General features: G+C 38.7%; 1 protein-coding gene across 4 annotated transcripts in view; it reads left to right on the top strand.

The window, feature by feature from the left end:
* Window positions 1-19,042, top strand: part of ROS1 (ROS proto-oncogene 1, receptor tyrosine kinase) — a 132,054-nt gene that overhangs the window by 69,863 nt on the left and 43,149 nt on the right. For 3 of the 4 annotated variants that reach the window (XM_058307325.2, XM_058307326.2, XM_058307323.2), the window contains 11 exons: window positions 863-1,080; window positions 1,428-1,588; window positions 1,951-2,095; window positions 4,233-4,495; window positions 6,406-6,469; window positions 6,744-6,946; window positions 8,938-9,143; window positions 10,027-10,313; window positions 12,936-13,109; window positions 16,398-16,600; window positions 18,433-18,577. In XM_058307325.2, the coding sequence (XP_058163308.1) occupies window positions 863-1,080; window positions 1,428-1,588; window positions 1,951-2,095; window positions 4,233-4,495; window positions 6,406-6,469; window positions 6,744-6,946; window positions 8,938-9,143; window positions 10,027-10,313; window positions 12,936-13,109; window positions 16,398-16,600; window positions 18,433-18,577 (2,069 nt within the window). The remainder of the gene's footprint in view (window positions 1-862; window positions 1,081-1,427; window positions 1,589-1,950; window positions 2,096-4,232; window positions 4,496-6,405; window positions 6,470-6,743; window positions 6,947-8,937; window positions 9,144-10,026; window positions 10,314-12,935; window positions 13,110-16,397; window positions 16,601-18,432; window positions 18,578-19,042) is intronic. The other variant, XM_058307324.2, reaches the window with a different exon arrangement.

Here is a 19,042-nt window from a genome sequence, read left to right as displayed (position 1 = left end):
GAATCTAAGTCAAGGGGTTTGGATCCACAGAAGGCTGCCGTCCCCCCAGGCCTGTGAGCCCCGACAAACTGCTCATCACGGAAGCTCTTCCTTGGCCCCAGGCCGTGGAGCCTCATGGTCACGAGATTCAGAAACTACTGAAATCTTGAGAAATGCCCCCAAATTCTTGCTCTTGGGGCATCTCCTTTTTAAAAAAATAATCCCTCAGACATAATGCATTTCCTTTCCTTGGTTACAATACCACCTGAATCCTAAATCTTAGAGTGTCTCCAGCATGGTTTACTGGATTGTCCTTGTTTGGTCTCAGAGCCCCTCTGCCCCACAATTACAGGTAATCTTAGCTTCGTGTACAGATGGCAAATTCAAACCTCATGTCTTGGCTTTTACTGGTTTCATATCAGATGGTAACCTTTTTTCCACGGCCTGTAAGTACCCTGCCTCATGTCTGTCTTCTGCAAATACAGGCATTGTAGGAGCATACAGGATAAGTCAAAGACTTGATTTCTGGGCTCATAGAGTCACAAGAGTTTAGTTTGTGCCCTTGATGTAGGGTATTACCAAAAACACAATTTCTTTTAAAAAGCTGCCCCTTATGTACCACTCTTTCCATTATAACATCACACTAATGATAAGAGAAGCCCCTAGAAAATTTGCTGTAGATCTACTTTAAGGAAAATATTTTTAAAAAATCAACTTAATATGAAACGAAGAAAAATGATACTAATTGTTGCAAAGAATTTTCTCTTTGGTTTCTTATACATAAACACACATGTACTCATACACACATATTCTTACCAGTACGTGAATTTATCGGCCCTTCCCCTAACTGAAGAGGCACATGCTAATTGGTGTTATGTTTTAGCAGCATTGGTGATACCACCATCACAGCATTCGCAGCCTGGAGTACTTCTGAAATTTCCCAGAATGCACTGATGTACTACAGTGGTCGACTCTTCTGGATCAATGGCTTGAGGATTATCACAGCTCAAGAAATAGGTCAGAGAACCAGTGTCTCTGTTTTGGAACCAGCCAGATTTAATCAGTTCACAATTATTCAGACATCTCTCAAGCCTCTACCAGGTATAATAATTTATTCCTGCCTTCCTGCACCCCCACCCCACCACCCTTTGTACTCATTTTATGTCAAATCAACGTTTGGGTTGGGACTTATTGTTAAGAATTATGTTTTAAGAGGAAAAAGGTTTAGTAGTGTCTGTTGATTAGCTTAAGGTCATCTTAATCTTAACCCAAATTTACAACCTGAAAAAGTCAGAAAAAGATGATTTTGTGGCAAATTTCAAAGGAAAGAGACATTTTGGTTTTGGTAGTAATTTTTAGTAATTTCTGTTAATTTTCCATGACTTCTATGATAATTGATAACTCTAAGTCCTTTCTCCCCCAATTTATTTTTCTCTTCTATCCCATAGGGAATTTTTCCTTTACTCCTAAGGTTATCCCAGATTCTGTTCAAGAATCTTCATTTAGGATTGAAGGAAATGCTTCACGTTTTCAAATCTTGTGGAATGCTCCCCCTGCTGTGGAATGGGGTGTAATTTTCTACAGTGTGGAATTTAGTGCTCCTTCTAAGGTATGGCGATGATTCTCGTACCTTCCAGTTCTCAATCTCAGCCCTGACCACACTAATTTGCATTATCCTCTCCCAGTCAAACCCATCTCTTTTGTTGTTCCCATAGTATTGGGTAAATAAGATTATTCCTAATAACACGTGTTTATAGCTAGTCTCTGAACTAGCTATAAACTAGTAGTGTTAACTGCTATGATAGACAATCTTTAACTGGTCTGTGTGTTCAAACATGGGATTTACCAAAATTAGCATTTTCAAAACTACAACTTTCTTCTTTCCATGTGAGCCCCAATTAGGAGATTTTAATTAGTAATAAAAAACTATGATTCTTGTCCTAAAAAAAAATGTTTGTGCTTGTATTTTAGTTTCTGGCTAGTGAACAGCAGTCTTTACCTGTACTTACTGTGGAAGGGCTGGAGCCCTATGCCTTACTTACTCTTTCTGTGACTCCTTATACCTACTGGGGAAAGGGCCCCAAAACATCTCTATCACTTCGAGCACCTGAAACAGGTACAGAGGTTACAAGTCTCTCTCTCTCTAAAAAGATAGAATCTCACTTTCCATGACCTGGAATGAATATTTAATAATATTTTAAAATAATTTCCAGTTCTGTGGCTGCATGTAGATTCAATACCCTGGCAAAGATTTTTTGAGGATTAGAAGAGCACCGTTAAGTTAAATCTGCCTAATTTCTTCTAAAAGGACATTTCAAAGATTTCTTAAAGAATGCGCCACTTGATTTTAATGATATATAAGATGCAGAAACATGTTTCAGATCATTTGTGAAATGCTTCATAAGGAAAATGGACCTTTAAGAGGAGAGGTAGTTTCTCCGACGGCAGCAGGCTTACTGGGAGGTGTTCTTACACTAACTCACAGTCTTCGGTGGGGGACTAACTCATGTTCACATTTCATGTTTTGGCTTTAGAATACATTTTTAAAAGGTAACTAATCGTATCTTTCTTCACATGTGTAAATAGCTTCAAAGTGTACAGAGCACATTTATATGCATCGCTCCTTTATTAAACACATTATAGATTTGCCATGTGTCAGAACCATCATTATTTCATTTGACCCCACACAGGCCTGGGGTAGGAGGGACAGATGCTATTATGTCCATTACGCAAATGAGAAAATGGAAGTGCAGCAGTTGCCCAATGTACAATAGCTCACAAGAGACAGGCTCAAACTTGGCCCAGACTTTTCACTACAGTTGAATCAAACCTCCATTTGGTTATTTTTACAAATGCTGGCAAACAATAGGATGACATTGAGTTAATTCATATACACCTCCAAGCCCAGGACCCGGTGGGCAGTAAGAGCTCAATAAACATAGATATTCACTTACCATTGCATTTAATGCTGTCAAAAATTCTTTCATGAACTGTTATCCACAAGTCAATATAGTGGAGCCTGGGCAGGTCCCGAAGCAGGTAACCTTGGATCCAGATATGCCTTGGTTGCGGTTTTCTTGGGATGCCAGCTTTGGTTGGATTGTTCTGGGGAAATGGATCCGACTGCATCCCTCAGGCTGCATCAGGGTCAGCAGCACTCAGCTCTGTGTTGGGGCAAAGAGGAAGAAGGGTAAGATTTGGCCCTTGCCCTCAGAAAATTTACCCTATAGTTGGGCAATCATTCAAGTTGACTAACATTTATTAAGCACCCTACTGGCTGCCAATCCTCTACTAGATTTAGGAGGGTTTGTGAGGAATAAGAAGAGGTGCTTTCTCTGATGTAGTTCATGAAACAGTGGGGAGATAAACTCATATCAACCGTGAGAAGTACGAGGAAGATCTGGAGATTGAAGGCTGGTGTGAGTGGAGAACATTAAGAAGCAATGTGATTACTATAAGACGGTATTAATAGGGGTAAATGTGAGTGGGGAAGGGGTGGGTTAGATGGTAATCCCCTATACTTTCGATGGAAATTTTCTGTAATCTAAAACTTATCCAAAGATAAAAGGTTATTATTACAAAACAAAACAAAACAAACAAAAACAATGATGGGAACAGGGCAGTTTTAAGAAAGAAGAGGGACATCCAGGGTGCAATGACTTGGAAATCAGGCAGAGGAATTTCTCTTGATGAAAGGACTGGTAGAGACTAAATTCCTTAGTATAGCCCTAGAATAAATGGAACTCCAGTCTGAATCACAAACTACTAACAGCTTTTCCCATACTTCTTGCCTCCTGGAGTTGGGGTCCAGTGGGAGGGGGCCTGATCCCTGCTAGGCTATATTTTGCACCCTACACTGGCTGAAGGCTGGCTAGAGTTACTGGCTTCCTTCCTTCTGACTGCCATATCCACCTCCAGCTAAATCACTCTGTCAGCACAGCACAGAATATTGCATTTTCTAAGGAGAACCAGCTACCTTCTAGCCACACAGGGCACAGACGACAGATGTGCTTACGTGGTAGTGAAATAGATTTGGGTTGAAAAGAAAGAAGTCTTGTCTGTCAGTAAGATTTGCTGACACCTCAGAGTAGGTGCTTGATTATTCTTTCGGGAAGGGCTTTCAAAACAAGATCACTCTTCCTCAGTGTCTGAAAAGGGAAATATGTATTGCTATGTTGCCCCACATCCTCATTACGAGTGGTAAAAGCCAGCCTTATTTTCTTTTCTGCCCTGTCCATGCCTCTGCTTTGCAGTTCCATCAGCACCAGAGAATCCCAGGATATTTATATTGCCAAGTGGAAAATACGGCAACAAGAATGAAACTGTGGTGGAATTTAGATGGAATAAACCTAAGCATGAAAATGGTGTGTTAACAAGATTTGAAATTTTCTATCAAATATCCAACCAAAGTGACACAAACAAAACATTCAAAGACTGGATTGCTGTCAATGTCACTCCCTCAGTGATGTCTTTTCAACTTGAGGGCATGAGTCCTGGGTACATTATTTGCTTCCAGGTATGACAGTGAAAACAGGGATATCGGGGCCTTAATGATGCAAAGCAGAAGGCTAATCAAAGGAATAAATTTAAAATTCTGGGACCCACTCTGTCAATTTGAGGTACACTACAATCACAAGAGTCATTAGGCAGCAAAATTACAAAGGAGGAGAATGGGCACAGCTAGAGTAAAGGGCATTTTGACAACTTTCTCACGCTCACAGTACTTTCCAGATTCAGAGTTAACCATTATTATTTGACACTATCTATAGGCCATGCCCCATGGAAGGCACTTTCATATTTATTATCTCATTTCACCTCACACTGTGAAGAAAAACCCAGGTTCCTAGAGGTGTCAGACAATTATCAAAGCCACATCTCTAGTAAGGATTGTGTCATAATCTGACTTCTAGAATCCTTTCCGTGTATCATTTGGGTGCCTTGACTTGGAGCTAAGGGTCTGGGTAATTGACATCCTACAGTTTTTATTAGCTGATCTCACCTGGCTGCTGATAAAGGAGAAAGTCAGAAAAAAAAATAGCCATCAAGAAAAAAAGCTACTGTCATCTGCTTTTTGACATTTTAAATTTTATATGAGATAACTTTAAAGTTTTTCATATCACCAATAAATACCAGGTTGATGACAATGTTGTACACATTTAGAGTTATTTTCCATTTCTTTTTTGGGAAAATACTATTTGGGGATTTTTTTTTACATATTGGAGTTTCCTAAAGATCTGTTTTCTTTCTGTAAAATTCTAAAATAGTTATTAATTTGATCATTTGTCAGGCCTACATATACTAATGAAAATTTAAAAAGTTGAAATTAAAAGTAAAATACAGTACATATTTCTATTTTAAAAAAAGAATTATGTGTGCTCTGGTTAAATAAACATTCTGGTTAAGTGTATGTCTATATGTATATATAGTGTATATATAGTTTCAAATCTCAGTCACCATGGATCCATGCAAAGTGTGAACTCACTTATAGTAGGAATGAGTTTCAGTTAACATGGTCCCATGCAAAGCAAACCTTGCCCGTGTGTATTATGCACAAGGAAGACTCTATCTTTCTTCGCACACAATTTACTAGAGAAAAGATTGTAAAATATATTTAATACCTAAATATAATAAAAAATATCCAATACTTTGTTGAGAGAGCACTTGGGTCTATTTTTCAGCACCACCATATGGATGCCAACTAACTGTAGGCTGTTGAACATATGGAAAGTTTGGAAATCAAATTGATTTATTACATAATAAAAATCAACGCATAAAAATTGTTTAAAAATTTGCTCTTAGTATGTGGCATGGCATAGTGGGAGAAAAATACACAGACCTCAGGAGACTGTTCTTATGCTAGGGTCTCCCTGTTCATTGCGGATAAGTTACTTACCTTGATTACCGTCCTTGTCGCGTTTCTATTCTTAGTAGTTGTGAGGATCAAAAGAGATAATGTATGAGAAAGTGGTTTGAAATGCACAATTTGCTTTCAAATATAAGGTCGAATTATTACTTCCTTATTATTAATCTCCTTTTTAAAAAGTACAGAAAACTTAGTTATTTGAAGCTTCTAGATGTTTGAATTTAAGGTAAGTGGAAGTTTACTGTAATCTTTATAGTTTTGTTTCTGTTAAGTGTTCTACATCATTTAATTTCTGAACTATCTGAAGTCAAAATTTTTGTGAAGATATTTGTGCCATTTCTGGCATTTTTCTGAAGAATGACAAGAACAAAAAGCAACATGAGTATGGGGCAATAGTTTCTGTTTAGTGAGTTACTGTTATGTACCTAGATGTAAATAGCTATTTGAAACCATTAATGTTCATCAGGAGTGTGAAATGAAACATCAGTAATTTATTGGTCTCAACTAGTTACTGTCACCAAAGACTGCTGAGTGCAATTTTTTGTTTCCTTTTCTTTCTTCAGGTTCGAGTTTTCACATCTAAAGGGTCAGGACCATTTTCTAACATAGAGAAGGCAAATACATCAGGTAATTTGTTATTTAAAATTTGTGCAAATAACTTTTAAAAACATTTTTACCTGTTGGTATCTTTAGGTTTTTGAGCATTGTTTTTGAGCTCAACTTAAGGTCAAATAAAATAATTTTAACTATCACCAGCAGATGCTTAAACAAACCTAGGGTTAGTATAAGATGAACTTTAGGGGACCATGGGCTTCAAAGTTGCCTAATATTGAATCAAGAGAGTTTGATAAGTTAAAGCTAATTCTTTTACATATATTGTTTCCTTGTTTTTAACTTTCAGTAATCAACCCAGTTCCATACCTCATAACTCTTTTTGGCAACAAGATAACTTTTTTAGACATGGATCAAAATCAAGTTGTGTGGATGTTTTCAGGAGAAAGAGACATCAGGGCTGTGGGCTACACGGCTGATAATGAGATGGGGTATTATGCACAAGGAGATTCTCTCTTCCTTCTGAACATGCAAAGTCATTCCAGCTCTGAGGTATTTCAAATTAGAAACAAAGAGAGTGCAGCATTTGCATATCATACTACCTGTAATTAAAATGAATGGCCAATGGTTGAACCATTCATATTAGAATGATTGAAAAGGATGAATGTTTTATATTTAGTCATTAATGAATAGATTTTGAACAGAATAGATTTTGGATAAATGTCATTCAGGATTAATTTAGCAAATTATTGTTTGAGGCACACTGTGTTAGATTCTGGGATACAAAGGTAAAGCACAGTCCTTGCCCTTAGGAAGCCCAGTCTAATACTAGTTTAACACTAGGAAAGCAGTATCACACAGTGATTAGGAGCATGAGCTGTGGAAACTGACCACTAGAATCTAATTATGGCTCTAACACTTTAGATCTGGGACCAGCGGCAAGTTATTTAACCTCTGTGGTTAAGGAGTATCTGCATCATAGGTTCCTATGAGGAAAAATGAGATAAAATCCATGTGAGGCATTTAGCACAATGCCTGGCATTCACTGAATGTTATTAGAGAAGACAGACTAGTCCAGCTTCCATAGGCTCAACCTAGGATGTGGTAGAAGCACAGAGAACAGACCCAATCCAGCCCAGGGTGGTGGTGGTGGAAAAATGGAAAGGTGTAGGGGGATGAGTCCTGTGAAGGTGGGAAAAGAAGAGGGAGCATCCAGTGCAAAGGCAGGGAAACAAGACAGCTGAGGTATGTTCATGGAGCTAAAATAGAGGGAACTTGGAATGGAGATAGGGGAAGGGTGGAGGCAAAGTTGGAGAGGTAGGCAGGAGCCCGAACATGACGGGCTTCAGTTATTGTGCCAAGGACTCAGGTGTCAACCAAGAAGCCACCAGCAAACCACTGAAGACAGTGAGTAGGTCATTAACAACCAAGTTGTGCTTTAGAAAGATCTCACTGACAGAAGTGTGAAGAATGACTTGGAGGGGGTAAGTCTGAGACAAAAAGGCTGTTGCAGAAATAAAGGGCAAGAAATGCGAAGGACCTGAGTTTACTAAGAGGCAGTGAAAAAGAAGAGGACAAATTGGGAGGTATTTAAAATGGGACTAATTCACTGTCAGCCAAGGATTCAAGGAGGAACTCAAGGATGAACCACATTTGTCAGGATTGTCTGTAGTAGATGTTGGAAATTCATATTTGTGGTAGATGTTGGAAATTCATAAAAATATAAAATGAAGGAGAAAAAGAGCTTTTGGGTTGGGTGATGGACTCTTTTTTGTGGGTTTCTGGTTTTTGGGAGTCATTTATCTGGAAATGTTCAGGAGGCAATTTTGACATTTTTTTAAAGATTTATTTATTTCTCCCCCGCCCCCAATCCCAGTTGTGTGCTCTCTGTGTCCACTCGCTAAGTGTTCTTCTGTGACTGCTTCTATCCTTGTCAGCGGCACGAGGAATCTGTGTTTCTTTTTGTTGCATCATCATGCTGTGTCAGCTCTCTGTGTGTGCAGTACCATTCTTTGGCAGGCTGCACTTTCTTTCGCGCTGGGCAGCTCTCCTTACGGAGTGCACTCCTTGAGCGTGGGGCTCTCCTATGTGGGGGCACCCCTGCGTGGCAGGGCACTCCTTGCATGCATCAGTGCTGCTCATGGGCCAGCTCCACATGGGTCAAGGAGGCCCGGGGTTTGAACCACGGACCTCTCATGTGGTAGGCGGATGCCCTATCTATTGGGCCAAGTCTGCTTCCCAATTTTGACATTTGAGTTTGTAACTCAATGAGAGAATCTTGCCTGAAGACATGGATTTGTAGCACCGGTCTGTGTACTATAGTTGAAGTGATGGTAGTAATTAAAACTATCCAGAGGAAAATACGTAGTGTGAGGTGAGGAAGTATTTAATGATATACAATCCAGAACTAGTGAGGTTTTGGATTGCATAAGAGAGGTGCAGTAAATAAGTGATATGGGTGATTACAGCAAAGCCCTCATGTTAAAAACAAAACGAAACAATGACTACTGTCTTCTTGACTATATCCTCTACCTACTGTTAAGCTTTTCCGAGATGCACTGGTGTTTGATATCACAGTTATGACAGTTGACTGGATTTCAAGGCACCTCTACTTTGTGCTGCAAGAATCACAAAATGGAATGCAAATATTTGATGTTGATCTTGAATGCAAGGTGAAATACCCCAGACTTCTGAAGATTGGCAACAGGAATTCAACAATAATTTCTTTTTCTGTGTATCCTTTCTTAAGGTATGTGAAGCATGTCTGTTTCTGTTGTGATGAAATAGCCATAGACATATGAAATATAATGCCTTTGATTTAATATTAGAAGGCACTGATGGGAAAACAAGATGGTTAAGGTTCTTGGTTCACTGTATTAATTTACAGTAATTTTTATATTATATGAGCCTACAATCACAAATATACAAATTTAATTCACACTGACAATTTGACTAACATAAGGAAACCAATAGCAGATTTTTATATCAGTAAATTTAATATCATTATTCAATTGTTAAGGACAAGGAGAGGACTGGGCAGTGGCAAGAGATTAGCAGGAGACAGATGGGTAGCAGGTCTTGCACAGCAAGAGCTATTCCTGAGCTCACCCATCTTAATTTGTCTGTGTCCTCATAAGATGAACATTAGGGCCTCCGTTTAGTAACCGATTAGCAATTTCCCAGGCTGGAAAGATATATTTTGTTTGTGCCATAAGCATGGTTATAGGCTGCTTTGAAACTAAACTATTAATGAGCACCAAGATACCAAGACACAGAAAAATTTGAGAGGAGGGGCATGAAAACAGGCTTTGATTAAAAGAATGCAAATACCTTTTTTTTTTCATATTTACAGACATTAATTAGCCATTTAACACAGTGTCTAAGGTTATTAGAGGCCAAAACATTAGCTGTAAAATATATTTCCTCAGAAATCACTGGAGAATGCTCTCACTTAGACTTCTTGTGATGGCCTCCACCTCAGAAGACAGTGATTGGACTCAGACATGCTCTCTCTAAGGGCTGCATTGATCCCCTAAACATTAGGAATGATTTCATGATTGATGTTCATTAGAAACTAATATTTCTGATGATGTTTTGCTTATTAAGTTGGAGGGACTTTTTTCCCCCTATAGTCGCCTGTATTGGACAGAAGTTTCCAATTTTGGCTGTCAGATGTTTTACTACAGTATTATCAACCAGACCTTGCACCAGATTCTGCAAACCATAACCACTAACCATCAGAATGGAAGAGGCCAATGTTCTTGCAATGTGACTGAATTCGAGTTAAGTGGAGCAATGACTATTGATACTTCTGACTTAAAGAAACCATGCATATATTTTGTCAAAGGGCAAGAGATCTGGGCCATGGATCTAGAAGGATGCATGTGTTGGAGAGTTATCATGGTACCTGCAATGCTTGGTAAGATGCTTATGTGTACATAGATCTTCATTAGCAATGACAGCCCCTCTTGTCCTAGTAAACACTGAGTTCCATATACCCTCAAAAGTGTGTACACATTACCATGGGTTCTTGTAAAATTCAAGTCATTTCCAGGCAAATTATACACAGGCATTCACATAATTCTCTAAATCTGTTTTTTAAAAGTTATTTTGTAATTAACAATAGTGTTACAATTTATTGAGCTTTACTATCTATTCCAAGCATGCCACTAAATGCATTATCTCATCACAACAGGTAGGTACTAGTATCCTTGATTTGCAGATGAGAAACTGAGGCTGAAAAAGGTAAAGGCCACAGTCAGTTAGTACAGGAACTGAGGTTTGCAGCTTGGCTTACCTCTAACTCCATGATCTTAGTGGTACTCTGTTTTACTTCTGCTTCGATGATCCCACTAACTCCACATTCAGCATGAGTTGGTCAGCACTTGCCAGATCTCTTTGCCAAATGCACATGTTTGTGGAGGAAGTGTTTGAAAGTCTAAAGCAATTTTGAAGTCTCCTGATTAGGAGTAATTCCAATAGGAAAAAAATGCATTCCTACTACCCCGTATAGTCCTAATGGTCTACTGTTCACTGTCCAATATGGTAACCACTAGCAATATGTGGTTATTTAAATGGAAATTAATAAAAATTAAACACAATTTACAATTGAATTCCTCAGTCGCACTAGCCACATTTCAAGGGCTCAAAGGCCACAAGTGGCTAGTGGTTACTGTATTGGACAACATGGATGTAAAGTATTCCCATCATCTCAGAAAGTTCTATTGGGAGTGCTGGTCCACATAGTGAAGTTTTGAAATTGCAAATTTATGTATATTTGCAAATATGGATTTATTGACATGTCATGCAGAGCCTTTTAAAAACGGTTCTACTGTACTTTCAATGGGCTTAAGAGTAGAGAGAATGTTACAGGCTTCCTTACTAGGAAAATTACTTGCTTCTGTTGAATCTTACACACAAGAATTATCTAATGGGCTATTATCTTACGGTACAGAACCAGGCAATCTTTCATGAATTAAAATCCGTAACTCTAAATTTAGAAAATGACAATGACTTTACCTGGCATGATGTTGAAAAGAAATCCCCTCTCCAAACAATCTTGCTTGAATGCCTTGGTTTATAAAAAAAATTCACTGTTTAATTAGATAGCCTATTTAAGTTTTTGACAATTTTAAGTATTACTTTTTCCCTTTGTATTTATATTTAGGCCAAGTCTCTTCCTTGTTCCCCTCATCCATTGGTTCTAGTTCTGATCTCTAAGTTTACACAGAATAAATCAATCACCTTCCACATGATGGCCATTCAATTAAGTAGAGATAGTTGTCATAGCTCATTCTCAGTATTTCCTTCAGAGGAAAAATTCAAGTATCTATAACTATCTGTAGGTGACATGGCTTCTAGATCTTTCTTTGCAATAGTCACCCTCCTGTGGTTTCATTCCAGCTGGTTAGTAAACTCTTAAATGTAGCCCCACAATGACATACTGTATTCTCATTGTGCTCTGATCAGTCCAACAGGCCTCTCACTTCTTAGATTTTCTGTCACTGCAGCTAAAAGTGGCACCAGTTCTTTGGTGCCTCCCATTTGAAAAAAAAAAAACATAGTCTTTTTCTTGTTTACTTTTTTTCCCCCAAAGATTTATCCTATTCATTTCTTTCTCCCCACTCCCTCATAGTTTTGCATTTGCTGTGTGTTTGTTGTGTGCTGGTCTTGTTTTTAGGAGGCACTGGGAACCAAACCTGGGACTTCTGATATGGGAGGGAGGCACCCAGTCGCTTCAGCCACCTCCACTCCCCACTTTGGTGTGTCTCTCATTTTGTTTTCCTCATGTCTCTTGTTGCATCAGCTCGCTGCCCTGCCTGTCTTCTTTAGGAAACACTGGGAACCAAACCTGGAACCTTCCACATGGTAGCTGGGAGCTCTAGTCACTTGAGCCACATCTGCTTCCTCTATTTACTTTTAATTAGCTGGATTATTTCATTTGTTAAATTATAGGGTTGATTTTAAACTTGAATTTAAGCTTTTACAGTTGCTTCTATTAAATTTCTGATTTTGTTCAGATAGTTTTGAATCTCATCTGTAAATGAACCTACCCGTGACAGTGATAATTAAGCATCATCTTCTATTTTGATAAATATGATTCTTATGCTTTCATTCCATATCCTTGATTAAAAACACTGAGAAAACACCGAGCCCAATGTCTACTATCCATAACATCCCTTCAGATTGATATTGACTTAGAATCACAGAGAGAGATTTTAAATCCTGGCTCTGTCCTTTACTAACTCTGTGCCCTTGAGTGGGCTATTAAATTCCTCCAATCCTCAATTTCCACTTCTGCAAAATGTGGCTCATATTAATAACATTTACCTTATTGTCTTGATGTGAGGTTAAAGTGAGAAAATACTCATAAAACCCTTAGCCTAATGCTAAAAAGCTGTTTTTCATTTTGAAGTATAGAAAGATTCACAGTTTAGCAGCTATAATACAGAAAAAAGGATTTCATATATTGTTTATAAGAATAGAAACCTTAATGTATGTATTTTAGCCTTTGTTTTACTGTATATTTTTTAATCAACAGGAAAAACTACTAGTTTAACTGTGGATAGGAAATTTCTATATTGGATTGTCACAGAAAAGGACAGCACACAGCTTTATCAAGCGAAGAAAAGAAATGGGGCCATCCCTTCCCAGGTGAAGGCCTCAATGAGTGAGCACATCGTGGCTTACAGTCCAGTTATGCAACCCTTTCCAGGTAATAAAATTGCATTCATGATCAGCTTGTTTCCCCAGCAGGGTCAGGCTATCTCATGTCTCTTCTATACTGTCCTCCATCCTCTTTAGGGTGCTCTCAGCATTATTCCAAAATCGAAATCAATCTTTAGTGTGCACCCTGACTATTGTTCGTCTAGATCGAAAAATACCTGCTGTTAACCCTGGATATACACAGCTTGGACTGTGGTAGCAACTTTAGACACAGGAAATCTCATGTCCTGTTATCCTCTCTCCCTGTCCTGTTTTTCTTCTTCATCCCATAATCTCTCTTTCTGTCTTTGTTCTTCTCTGATGGTACTTTAGGCCTGCCAGTAGTTCCAAAAAGCATTGCACAGAACTTAAGGTCTTTTTCAAAGCAAAGTGCCATATTTTCTGTAGTGTTATGTATTTCTTAACCATTTAACATGTGTAAATCTGTGCTACCATCTGTGTTAGGTTCCAATCCTTTTCTTTTAATGTGTCACCAACAAAGTTTTGAGTGTTTTGCTCTTGGCTCCACCTTCCCCATAAACCCTGTGGATTTTACTGTGTGATTTTGCATAATGCAGTGGTTTTTAGGAGTGCATGTGTTGTGTTATGGCCAAAATAACTGTATATTTTCTATGGTAGGGCTTAATAAAAATATTTGAACTTTAAAAGTGAACAGTAAAACAAACCAAGAAACTCATTGCATAGTCTCTTGGTGACCAAACCTAAGGCAATTTCTGAGTCCTTTTTAAAGTTCTCTCTGACATTAAGGTGAAAATATTATTCTAGTTTAAGTATAATTCCACTAGAGATAGGAAGAAATCACTGTAATAAACTCCTTTTGCTTAAGTATGTTCTGCTTTAAAATATGTAAATTGAAAACAAATGGAAGAATTTATAAACAGCTTAGTGTGTATTTTTGTAAAACACTGCATTTTCCATTTTGGGAAATTAATTACAGATTTAAAATGTCCATACCATATCTGTTTGAAGTTGAACAACACACACACACACACACACACACACACACACGCACATTACACATCCCTAAAAATAAAAGCCTTAAGAGTAGCCCAAGTTTTTATAACTAGAGAAAATTTAAAACATAATTAATATAATACCATAATTTTCTTTAAAAAAGGGGCCAGGTTTATTTTGCTCTTTTCTAGATGCATCATCATTAAGGGCACTTTGTGCCCCATCTGCTGGAAAGTTTTAGCAATTACATTTTACCTTAATTTTATTTTTTTTTTAGACATTTAACATCTTCAAAGTGTATGGGAAAAACTTGTCTTCCTATCCTGAAAAACATTCTCAACACCTCAATATATCATCATATCGTATCGTATCGTATCATATCATATTATATCAGTTAGATTAACATAAAGGAATAACAAAACTACCAGTGACCTTTGGAGCCAATGATTGCTCTGGCTGCTAAAATGACCGCCTCATTCCCAGCATAGACCAGACCCTAGCGCAGTAGTTTTGGTTGAAGGGAAGCCAGACACACTTTGCAGTGTTAGTGAGATTATACTTCTCCAACACTCAAACCTTCCAAGTGTCCTCAAAGTTAGGTTCGCAACTACAAAACTGAAAATTTACATGCGCAGTTCTGTTTTTTAAACATTGTTTTCTGCATTTTGGAATTTATATTTGAAATTCCAAAATCATGCCAGGGATATTTTCCCGAATTTTGCAAAATCCCGATAAATCTTACTAATGATAGTAGTAATAATAGCTTCCATTTATTTACAATGCCCCCTATGCCCCAAGGACAGAGTGATACATATGCACATTTATATTTAATTTTCACAACAGTTCTGTGAGCTAGATAATTACCCTCTCTTTATAGACGACAATTGAAGTAGAGAGACCTGGAGGAACTTTCCCAAGGCCACAAAGCCAGAAGTGAAGGAGCTGACTTGATCAAATCACTTAGACGTTTTCCCACTAATTTTCTTACTTGCCAAATGCACAGAATGCATTTTATAGTTTAATAGCACAAATTAATAATGATCAACAACACTTTTTAAGTACCTAATATGCAACAGGCACTCTCCTGGGCTTTGGATGGACAAAGGTGAATTAACCACAACGCTAGCCCAAGGAACTCACATTCTGGAGGTGGATAAAGGCCAGAAAGCACCAAAGGAAAAAACACAAAAACAAAACCCACAGTGTGGCTAGTGCTACGTAGAAGAATGCGTGAGGCAGGGTGGGAGCACAAAGGAGAAGCAGCTTCATGGGTCAAGGGGCAGGCAGGGCTTCCTAGAGGAGATGATGCATGAGCTGAGTCAGGTAGGATTCCGAGGTGCCGGAGGTCACTGCAGCGAGGAAATGGCTTAAGTGAAGGGCTGGAGGGGTGAAAAGTCTGCCACCTTTTGCAGGCAGGCCAATGCGGGCAGAGTGAAGGATGCTTTTTGCATTATCAGAGATGACAAAGTGCTATGCTGATGAGCCCAAGGTTTCACATTAAAATCATATTTGTAGTTATTTGCCTATTGTGCTCTCTTTGCATGAGGCTGCTGTATTTTTAGGAGACGGATGGGTAAGACAGAGTGAATTGGTTAGATATTGTCCTATAATAGTAACATGACTCTAGAGGGTGAAACTGAGCCTGCACGTATGTTTGTGCACTGTACTAGTCTAGAACATGCCTCTCTGTTGTAATCTCTATGAATGGTGCACCCTGGAGTGGTGCAGGGTCCAATCCGCTTGTCCAGGCAGCTCCACAGTGCCATCAAGGATCCAGACTTCTGTCTTCCTCAAACGTCTTTCACATGTAAAAGACACAATTTCACAAAATGGCTGCCACACCTCCAGGCATCATGTCTGTATTCTTGACGGGGAAAAGGGTGAAGGGCAGGGGTACATACAGGCCAATCTGCCCCTTATGTAAGCCAGACAAGAGCATTTCTGGAACTCCCACTTACCAGATGCCCACTTTACATTTGATTGGGCAGGACTGTGTCCCATGCCTGCCCCAGCTGCAAGGGAACACCTGAGACACCCCCCGGGGGCAGGGACATGCCACCCTGCCCAATAGAAGATGTCTGTGAACTTAAAGAGGAGGAGGATGTTGGGTAGAATCTAGGACACAAACATTTTTGTTTTTCAAAGACAGCATCACTTCAAAATCATTTTCCTTTTTATTACTTCAAGCAAAATCTATATATGTGTTATAAATTTCTTCCTAACATTTGATATTACTCTTGATCTTAAATAAATCTGCTGCTCCTGTCTTCTATTATATATTCATGCGTGTATATATATAATCTTTGTATTCTTCTTATTTTAGATAAAGTGTTTCTGTCTCCAGCTTCAAATACCGAGGAACCAACTATACTTAATGCCACCAACACCAGCCTCACAATCGGATTACCACCGGTCAGCCCCAGGCTCCCGTGGTTTGGTATCAGCAACCCTACTCCAACATACCTGGTTTATTACAGAGAGGTTAATGGCACAAAAAATGGCTCTGACCTGCCATACAGAATGTTGGTAAGATTGGTCTTTGTCTTTTTGAAATAAAATTCTCAGCTACAGCAAGCTATTTTCTGTATGTTCTGAAATGCGCTGCTATCATGTAGCTGATGATTCCTCAGTGGATGTGGCTCAAGTGATAAGGCCTCTGCCTACCATATGGGAGGGCCTGGGTTCGATCTCTGGGACCTCCTGGTGAAAAAGAAAAAGAGAAAGCATGTCTGCGGTGAGCCAGTGCCCGCGCAAATGCCTGCGTGGTGAGCCAGTGCCCACGTGGTCAACCGGTGCCTGCGCAAGGGAGTCACACAGCAAGATGATGATGTATCAAAAGAGAGACAAGGAGAGAGTCAAGGTGAAGTGCAGCAGAAAGTAGGAACTGAGGTTGACAGGGAAACTCTATCCACATCAGAGGTCTCTGGGATCGAATCCTAGAGGAGAGAAAATGAGAAGAGAAGACAACACAGACAGCAAAAACAGCAGGGTGGGAGGAGGGGAAGGGGGGGAAATAAATCTTTTAAAAAAACACAACTAATTGTGTTCTAGTCCTCCTGTCTGGGAGTACGTTAAGCTTCAAGGAAGTACAGTATATGAACTCTGGCCATTTGATGCCATGGTAACTATTTCCTGAGTGCCCTGAAGGAACTGGGCCTGTTCCCCTCTATGATTATCTAATTATCCCCAGAAGTGATAGAGAGTTGTTTTTGTGGCTTATCCAGCAAGGTGCAGATTGAGGGGTAAGAAATGAATTGGACAAAATGGCGTTCCTATGTACTTGTTCTCTGTAGCGTTTATCTAAGGGAAAAAATTGTACACCGTACCTATGTGTATCAATTCCTGTATATTGTGAAATGCATTATTACGCAGGCGCTATGCCTGCATTTTTCTTCATTAAGTTCCTAGCACCTAGCACAATACTTGGTATTGTATAGGCATTCATAAGACAGTTCTTGAATGGATTAGTAATTGAATGAACACAATTCATTCATCATTGGCATTCGTGTTTCAGTTGTCCTAGTGCCATCAGATAGATCCAATATTTTGCTTGATTATTGACTTTACTTAGCCAATCCAAAAAGGTGACGGTCAGTATTGGACATTAAGGACTAATATGCTTTGCAAGAAAGTTCACATGATTCTTTACTTCCTTTATTTTCTCTATTTTAACCTTTCTTCACATATTTCTAAAAAGAGTCATTTCAGAAACAGGTAGGATCACTTGGCAGACCAAGTTAGGTATGTGGCATCAGAGATAGCTATTATTGGAGATAATTTACCATGCATCTTCACCTTGATTAATCTGGGTCTAAGGCAATGGTTCTCAACCTTGACTGCACTATGGAGCTTTTAAAATCTCTGGACCCAGATTTGACACGAATTAAATCAGAATCACTGGAAGGTGGGACCGAGGCATCTGTATTTTCAAGCAAGTTGAGAACCAATAGGCTAAGGAGTCTTTTTAATTATCAAACTTTATATCTAAGAAGGATTAAATAATGTAGTTGCATTTTAAAAAAAATTTTTTAGTTCCTTATGTGTCACATCTTTCCAATACCACCTTGTTGAATTTCTAGTGCAATGCTGATGAAATAGTGCCCTCTTCTGGGAATTTCGCTATGTCCAATGAGCCATGCCACAAAGTGCCTGAAGCCTGTCAATCATTCGTTATTGATTCTTGGAGATATTAGACAAACTCAGGTCTGGGCAGATCTGGAGAGTGAACCATTGTCATTAATGATCCAGAATTTAAAAATAAATTAGCTTTTTTCGAGCCTTTTGATTTTTCTCTCTCTGATTAAATAAGTTGTACAGAAAACAAAATCAGTTACTGGTTTTTAAAAAATTAATTACAGGAATTTCAGGACCGTAGAGCCCTTATTGAAGGCTTACAACCATTTTCCACATATATGATACAGATAGCTGTAAAAAATTATTATTCAGATCTTTTGGAGCAATTACCTCTGGGAAAAGAGATTTGTGGAACAACTAAAAGTGGAGGTGAGTTATGGGTGTGGTGTGGGTTTCTAGAATGAATTTTTTTCACGTGTGATATGTATGGTGTTTATGCCTCTATTTACTTTTGTTTCCTGAATGCTAAGTAATCTTTATGTGTGCTTTATAAACCTTGATAATGTATTTATAAAAAAATATTTTGATGATCTGTCCCTTATTCTAACTCCCCAAGAAAAGGAATAAATTCCATCAAGATGAACAGCAACTGGCAGGTGAAACATCAAAGGCAATACTTTGGGACCAAGAAACAAGTTCTCTGTTTCACTACCCAGTGCCACTCTTCTTCCATATATTCCTAGCTCTCAGACCACGTGGAAAAGCAAGCTTATTCCCTAGGTGAATTCCAGTCAATCTAAAAAAGTATTTTAAAAGGTGGTGATGCTATGAGGTGATGCCAGTTTTGGGGGTGTTGCTGATGACATTCACTGGAATTGGGGTATTCGTTATACA

This window comes from Dasypus novemcinctus, chromosome 11, assembly GCF_030445035.2.
Source record: "Dasypus novemcinctus isolate mDasNov1 chromosome 11, mDasNov1.1.hap2, whole genome shotgun sequence".
Taxonomy (NCBI): Eukaryota; Metazoa; Chordata; class Mammalia; order Cingulata; family Dasypodidae; genus Dasypus; species Dasypus novemcinctus.
The sequence above is the reverse complement of the archived record's forward strand: the minus strand, read 5'-3'. Positions and strand labels throughout refer to the sequence as shown.